Below are 8,243 nucleotides of genomic sequence, written 5' to 3'. Positions count from 1 at the left end.
GTGAGTCATGTGACCAGGCCCCTGCACAGGTGAACCTGTTATACCAGGTGAGTCATGTGACCAGGCCCCTGCACAGGTGAACCTGTTATCTCAGGTGAGTCATGTGACCAGGCCCCTGCACAGGTGAACCTGTTATCTCAGGTGAGTCATGTGACCAGGCCCCTGCACAGGTGAACCTGTTATGTCAGGTGAGTCTCAGACCTGGTACTCCTGCAGCATGCGTTGGTTCTGCTGATCCTGGACCAGGAGACGAGCTTCACACTCCTCCTGTCGCATGGAGGCGACACGCAGCTTCTCCTGCAGCAGAGCGATCTCCTGCTGGTACTGAAAACACAAACCGGGTCAGAACCGGGCCAGAACCAAGTCAGAACCGAGTCAGAACCGGGTCAGAACCAAGTCAGAACCGGGTCAGAACCAAGTCAGAACCAGGCAGCACGTCTTCCTCACCTTCTCCACCAGGGCGTCGTCATGACGGTCGTCCTCCGTCTCGCCGTAGGAGGAAGCAGAGTTCATGTTGAGCAGCCAGGCGGCGGTCCGGTCCAACGCGCAGGGAGACGGAGCCTGAGGACCACAGACACACCTGAACACACCTGAACACACCTGAACAGGCTGTTTACCATGGCAACAGGCTGGCTACCTTGGCGGCAGGCCGCTGCTTCTCCGGGCTGTCGCCTTTGGACGACGAGGACATCTGCCTGAGCCGCGACGGACCGCCGCTCGGCCAGTCGGGACTGGACGACATCATGCTGCCGGAGGCGGGGCGCGGCGGGTAGGCGGAGCCTCCGCCACTCAGCATGCTGGGAGGGGTGCGGCCTCGAGGAGGACAGGGAGGAGCCGAGGACGGCGGCGGAGGCTGATCGATGCGTCTCTGAGGACCGGAGGAGTTCTGCCGCGGGGGGGCGGAGCTTCCTGTTGGGGAGGGATGGCACAAGTCACATGATCAGATCTGAGTTTGTTATCTGAAACCTGGGGGGCGGAGCTAACCCACCTGTGAGCGTTTCGGTGAGAGACAGCGCCCGTCGGGAATACTCTTCCCCGCTGCTGCTGCTCGACATGGCCGACATGCGCTCGCCGCCCCCCATGCCCACAGACATCTGCGTGAGGAACGCCGGCTTGGCCGCCACGGCGCCTTTGTCCTCGGGGATTCCCTGCGAGCCCACCGAGCCGTCCGAGGGCGTGGCATCCGTCTGCTGCTGCTGTGGCTGCCGGGGCGACGTGGTGGTCATGTGATAGACGGGGTTCTGAAAGGAGAGGGGGAGGAGCCCCGTCCTTCGCTGCCACTGGCCGTCGTCGAGGCCTTCGCTGGGGGAGGAGTCCTGCAGGTCCACCAGAGACAGACTGCGGCTCTCGTTGGCAAGCTCCGCCCCCTCCTTCCGACCACCGTTGGTCATTTCAAACGCCGCTTCGTTCTCGTTTGGCTCTGAGTACGACGAACTCGGAGCTGGGGACCCTCGCATGCCTGCAGGAAATGACATCATTGGGAAGGTCAGAGGTCACAGTGAGGTCAAAGGAAGCTGATTGGTTGAAAGGTCAAAGGTCACCTGATGCAGGCTGCAGGCTGGATCCTTTAGTGACGAAGAACAGATCCTTGTTCTCTGGAGTCGGAGACGGAAGTCTGGTGAAGTCGACACAACTACACACAAACAGAAACAGGAAGTGAACGCCGCTAATGGTTAGCGCCTGAGCAAATCTGGGTTAAGTATTTATATTTTTATACGTTTACTTATGTAATTTGAATATTTACAGTTTCTGTTCAAGACAAACAGAAAAAAAAAACTCATGGAAGTAAACAACATCTGCATAGGCCCTGCCCCTGATCAGCTGTGATTGGTCACCACAGAAACAATCTGTTCTTGATGCTAACCCTCCATCCAGTCCCACTCCGCCCTGCAGGCCAACAGAGGGATTACAGGCTGCCATAGGAGGCGAAAGAGGCGGAGACAGAGGGGGCGGAGACATAGGGGGCGGAGACACCACACGCTGAGGCTCCGGGGAGGAAACTGAGATGCCCCCAGCACTGACCATGCCCCCCGGGTGCGCAAGAGCCGTGGACACGTCTCTGAGGATCCGAGGAAGAGGCCCAAGCTTTGACAGGCAGGACTGGACACAGACAGGTAGAGACAGGTAGAGAGAGAGAGAGAGAGACAGGTAGAGACAGGTAGACAGAGACAGTCAAAAAGAGAGACAGAGTTTTAAGGATGTACAAGAAAGTAGGATGGATTACCACTCAGGTCCTGTAAGGTCGGGTGTGTTACCTGTTGGGTCAGGTGTGTTACTGTCAGGTGTGTTACTGTCAGGTGTGTTACGTGTTGATTTGGGTGTGTTACCGTAAGGCGTGATACCTGTTGACTTGGGTGCGTTACTGTCAGGTGTGTTACCATAAGGTGTGTTACCTGTTGACTCAGGTGTGTTAATGTCAGGTGTGTTATCTGTTGACCGAGGTGTGTTACCTCTTGGGTCAGGTGTGTTACCTGTTGACTTAAGTGTGTTATCGTCAGGTGTGTTACCGTAAGGTGTGTTACCTGTTGACCGAGGTTTGCTACCTATTGATCTAGGTGTGTTACCGTCAGGGGTGTTATCTGTTGACTTAGGTGTGTTACTGCCAGCTGTGTTACTGTAAGGTGTGTTACTGTTGACCCAGGTGTGCTACCTGTTGACCTAGGTGTGTTAGCGTCATGTGTGTTACCTGTTGACTCTGGTGTGTTAATGTCAGGTGTGTTATCTGTTGACCAAGTTGTGTTACCATTAGGTGTGTTACCTGTTGACTTAGGTATGTTACCATCAGGTGTGTTACCTGTTGACCTAGGTGTGTTACCTGTTGACTCTGGTGTGTTAATGTCAAGTGTATTATCTGTTGACCGAGGTGTGTTACCTGTTTGGTCAGGTGTGTTATCTGTTGGGTCAGGTGCATTACCTGGTTTGGTGTGTTAGGTCAGTTAAGTTAACTGGACATTTTTGTTACCTGAACAGGTATGCTACCTGTTAAATCAGACATGTTACCTGCTGGGTCAGTTGTGTTACTTTTTATGTTATCTGATCAGGTGTGCTTCCTGTTGAGTCGGCTGTGTTACCTGTTGGGTCAGGTGTTTTACCTGTTGATCCAGGTGTGTTATCTGTCTTGTGAGGGGTTCTACCTGATCAGGCGTGCTACCTGTAGACCCAGGTGTGTTACCTGTTGACTCAGGTGTGTTACCTGTTGGGTCAGGTGTACTACCTGTTGGGTCGGGTGTGTTATTTGTTAGGTTACTTGATCAGGTATACTACCTGTTGAGTCAGCTGCGTTACCTATTCAGACATGATGTTGCATGTTGGGACAGGTGTGTTACCTGTTGAGTAGGTGTGTTACCTCCTCAGGTGTGTTACTTGTTAAGTAAGCTGAGTAGCTTGTTATGTCAGGTATGTTACCTGTTAGGTCAGGTATGTTACGTATTGGAGCAGGTGTGTTACCTGGTCAGGTTTAGTACCTGGTCATGTGTGTTACTTGGTCAGGTGTAATACCTGGTCAGGTGTATTACCTGATCAGGTGTGCTACCTATTGAGTCAGGTGTTTTACTTGTTAGGTCAGCTGAGTGACTTGTTTCGTCAGGTATGTTACCTGTTGGGTCAGGCATGTTACGTGTTGGGGCAGGTGTGTTACCAGTTCAGGTGTGTTACCTGTTGGGTCAGGTGCATTACCTGGTTTGATGTGTTAGATCAGTTAAATTAAGTTATTTTTGTTACCTAACTAGGTGTGCTACCTGTTAAAGTAGACATGTTACCTGCTGGGTCAGTTGTGTTACTTGTTAGGTTACCTGATCAAGTGTGCTACCTGTTGAGTCAGCTGCGTTACCTTTTCAGATATGTTGCATGTTGGGACAAGTGTGTAACCTGGTCAGGTGCATTGCTAGTTCAGGTGTATTACCTGTTCAGGTGTGTTACCTGACCAAGTGCGTTACCTGATCATGTGTGTTACCTGATCAGGTGTGTTACCTGTTCAGGTGTGTTACCTGACCAGGTGTGTTACCTGATCATGTGTGTTACCTGGTCAGGTGTGTTATCTGATCATATGTGTTACCTGGTCAGGTGTGTTACCAGATTGTGTGTGTTACCTGGTCAGTGTTACCTGATCAGGTATGTTACCAGTTCAGGTGTGTTACCTGACCAGGTGTGTTACCAGTTCAGGTGTGTTACCTGATCAGGTGTGTTACCTGATCATATGTGTTACCTGGTCAGGTGTGTTATCTGATCATATGTGTTACCAGTTCAGGTGTGTTAACAAGTGTGTTACCAGTTCAGGTGTGTTACCTGATCAGGTGTGTTATCTGATCATATGTGTTACCTGGTCAGGTGTGTTATCTGATCATGTATGTTACCTGTTCAAGTGTGTTACCTGACCAGGTGTGTAACCTGATCATATGTGTTACCTGGTCAGGTGTGTTACCTGATCATGTGTGTTACCTGATTGTGTGTGTTACCTGGTCAGTGTTACCTGATCAGGTATGTTACCAGTTCAGGTGTGTTACCTGATCATATGTGTTACCTGGTCAGGTGTGTTATCTGATCATATGTGTTACCTGGTCAGGTGTGTTACCTGGTCAGGTGTGTTACCTGGTCAGGTGTGTTAACTGATTGTGTGTGTTACCTGGTCAGGTGTGTTACCTGATTGTGTGTGTTACCTGATCAGGTCTGTTACCAGTTCAGGTGTGTTACCAGTTCAGGTGTGTTACCTGACCAGGTGTGTTATCAGTTCAGGTGTGTTACCTGATCATATGTGTTACCTGGTCAGGTGTGTTATCTGATCATATGTGTTACCTGGTCAGGTGTGTTATCTGATCATATGTGTTACCTGGTCAGGTGTGTTACCTGGTCGAGCTCGGTCAGCAGGGTGTGCAGACTGCTCAGCTCTCTGCCGAGGTCGATGTATCCATCGAAGCCGGCGGTGTGGTTCAACCCGTCAGGGTTGGAGATCTCCTGCAGGAAACGCTGCATGCTGCTCCACTGCCGCTCCACGAAGTCGTTCATGAACAGCATGTACTCCTCTTTAGTGCCGAACCTGCAGCAACAGGTGACAGGTCACACAGACAGGTAACATACATAAGACAATATGCACAAAGTAAAAGCCTTTCAGCTCCTTCACAATAAAAGCCTCAGCGTACTTGCTGAAGTTAGCAAGGTTCTGGATGACTTTGGCGATGAGGGTCAACGTCCTCGCCGTGCGCTCGTCGGGGTACTCCTGCATCAGGTCAAACAGCGATGGTGACATCACAGCCGGGCACAGGAAGCGCAGGAACAGAGAGGCGCTGATGAGGCGCTCGCTGATGTCCGGTCGCCCGCGGTTACTGCACTCCTGACGCCACGATGCAAACACCTCCTTCAGCTCCCGCGGGAACACCCTGAATGGGCGGAGCATATCACACACTGACGTAAACATCGGGCGCTTGTGTGAGTGGTGCCTACCTGTGCGCACCTCTGCTCACCTGTAGGAGTCCAGGATCTTGCAGAAAGCCAGCTCGCAGCACATCCTCAGGTTAGCCTGGTGCTCGGCAAGGTCAGAGGTCGCACAGCGAGACGGGTCCACCTCACAGTTCTCATCAGACTCATACAGAGCTTTGATGAACTCACCTGAGCTCGCACAAACACACATAAACACAAACACACACAATACATTGATTGACATGGAGTTTTGGAGTATTTTAATAAAAGAGGAAAATTTAATTTCTGCATAAATGCAGTGTGAGCTACGATAGCAAAACATTAGCTTAAAAGCTAAACATAGCAACAGGTTAGCTAAAGCTAAAAGTTGCAAACCAATAGTTAAAAGCTAAATCTAGCAAATCTTTAACTAAAAGTTTCTAAATTTAAACACTGGCTAAACATAGCAGAAGGATAGCTAAAAGCTGCATTTATCTAGCTAAAAGGTTAAAAATATTAAAAGCTAGCTTAACGGTAAAAATAACAAAACTCTAGCCTAAATGCTAATTAAAGCAAAAGGCTATTAAAAGCTAAATGTTGCAAAAATAATAATACATAGCTATACTGTAAGTAAATATTTAACTAAAAACAGCTAAATTAAACTACAAGGTAAAAGTAGCAGAATGAGAGGTAAAGGATGCATTTACCTAGCTACAGCTAAAGATATTAAAAGCTAGCTTAAATCTAAAAGTAGCTAAACATTAGCCTAAAAGTTAATCATAGAAACAGGCTAGCTAAAGCTAAAAGTTGCAAAACAATAAATAAAAGCTAAAAGCAGAAAATCTTTAATTAAAAGCAGCTAAATTTACCTACAGGCTAAAATTAGCAAACATATAGTTAAAAGGCATGTATAGCTAAAGGTTAAAATGATTAAAACCTTGCTTAAAGTTAAAAGTTGCAAACAGGTAGCTAAAAGTAGAAGAATGATAGCTAAGAGCTAAAAGTAACAAAATGATAGAAAAAAGCTGTAAAGCTGTTAGCTAGAACCCAAAAGTAACACAAAAACCTAGTTAAGAACTAAAAACAACAAAAGGCCTGCTAAAAGGTAAAAGTACAAAAGGCTAGGTAAACTCTACATGTATAAAATGTTGGTGAAATGTAGCAAAAACTATATAGAAGTGACAGAATCGTAGTTAAAAAGTAAAAGCAACTAAAGAAGAAGAAAAATAGCTTAAAAAACACCAACAAATATAGCCAGTTTTCTAAAGATTTCATAAAGTACTGTTTAAAGTTCCTGTGACATGCCTATTCTTCATATAAAGAAAGTCAAAAAACATTTATTCTTAAGAAAATTGGTATAGGACACATGATTTTACACATTTTGTCTCATAACTGGCCTATTTTCTTTTGAATTTGGCTCAGCCAAAGTGAAACAGGAAGTGACATGAAAGGGGAACTCTTTCATAAAATAAACTCTGGTTTTTGTTTATTAAAACAATACTATCTAAACTTTAACTCTTCTTCATCTCTCTTTGATAGAAACTCAAAATAATCTAAATAAACATCAGATTCTTCTCTACAGTCTGTTGTTAGCTGTTGTAACAACGCTCTGTTTACATGCAGACATTCCCCTCTGACATCACTTCCTGTTTCTTCACATGCAAATATCTAAACAACTGTTCATCTCAGCGGAGTGAAATTAGTTTTGCAATATTTTATCAATGTTATCTTTCCAAAAATGCATTCATGTTTATTATAAAAAATTGATGTCACAGGTACTTTATAGAGAACTCTAGCTATTCTTACTAATGGTATGGAGAAAATAACTGTAAATAAAGGTAAATTTGTTAAAAAGTATAAAAGTTACAAAAATCAAAAGTCAACATCTTTTCACTGAATGAGCTGAACATTTTCATGTATGAATGGCTAACATGACACAAAGTTAGCAGACATACAGAAAAATAGTGTGACCAGAGTGTGTGTGTGTGTATGTGTGTGTACCGAGGGCATCCTGAAGGTACTTCTGTCCAATCAGCTTCAGGTATTCCTCGATGCTTTTTGTCGCCAGTGTGTTCTCTCTGAAGATGAGCTGGTCATTGTCACGGCAACGATCCACCTCTGACATCATCAGGTCTGTCAGGAAGTCCTGGACAAAACAAACACAGGTGATTTGGACAGGTGTCAGACTTTGAACGGTGGGGGTGGGGTTTATCAAAGTGGGCGGAGTTTATCACAGTGGGTGGATTTATCACAGTGGGTGGATTTATCACAGTTGGTGGAGTTTATCACAGTGGGTGGAGTTTATCACAATAGGTGGAGTTTATCACAATGGGCGGAGTTTATCACAGTGGGTGGAGCTACGTACCTTGGCCTTGCCGGTGCTGTGGAGGATGTGCACCAGAGCAGCAGCCAGCTCCTCCTTGGCTCTCAGACTGATGGAGGCCTCCAGGGTGGAGCACAGCAGAAGGTAGTTGGCGCTGATGTACTCGGCGAACTCTTTGTACTGCTCCATGGGCAAGATGACAATGCTCTGGTACCGGGCTTTGACCCGAACCGTCGGCACCGACGACTTCCCTACAAACCAAATGAAAGCATCTGAGTAAACATCTGAGTAAACATCTGAGTAAACATCTGAGTAAACATCCGAGCAAACATCCGAGTAAACATTCGAGTAAACATCCGAGTAAACATCTGAGTAAACATCTGAGTAAACATCTGAGTAAACATCTGAGTAAACATCCGAGTAAACATCTGAGCAAACATCTGAGCAAACATCTGAGCAAACATTTAAGTAAACATCTGAGCAAACATCTGAGTAAACATCTGAGCAAACATCTGAGTAAACATCTGAG

The 8,243-nt window shown here is 46.7% G+C and overlaps 1 protein-coding gene across 1 annotated transcript in view; it reads right to left on the bottom strand.

Moving 5' to 3' along the window:
- Positions 1-201: 201 nt before the first annotated feature.
- LOC106532134 (disabled homolog 2-interacting protein) overlaps positions 202-8,243 on the bottom strand; it is a gene marked incomplete at both ends in the record, with an annotated part of 17,367 nt that continues 9,325 nt past the window's right edge. The window contains 11 exon segments of the mRNA XM_014028143.1: positions 202-324; positions 448-561; positions 638-909; positions 989-1,459; positions 1,542-1,633; positions 1,865-2,100; positions 4,843-5,032; positions 5,136-5,372; positions 5,457-5,601; positions 7,393-7,537; positions 7,757-7,965. Coding sequence (XP_013883597.1) covers positions 202-324; positions 448-561; positions 638-909; positions 989-1,459; positions 1,542-1,633; positions 1,865-2,100; positions 4,843-5,032; positions 5,136-5,372; positions 5,457-5,601; positions 7,393-7,537; positions 7,757-7,965 — 2,234 coding nt within the window.

The sequence above is a fragment of the Austrofundulus limnaeus genome, unplaced genomic scaffold (assembly GCF_001266775.1).
Source record: "Austrofundulus limnaeus strain Quisiro unplaced genomic scaffold, Austrofundulus_limnaeus-1.0 Scaffold720, whole genome shotgun sequence".
In the NCBI taxonomy this organism is placed as follows: Eukaryota; Metazoa; Chordata; class Actinopteri; order Cyprinodontiformes; family Rivulidae; genus Austrofundulus; species Austrofundulus limnaeus.
Note: the sequence above shows the minus strand (reverse complement) of the source record. Positions and strands in the feature narration are given on the sequence as shown.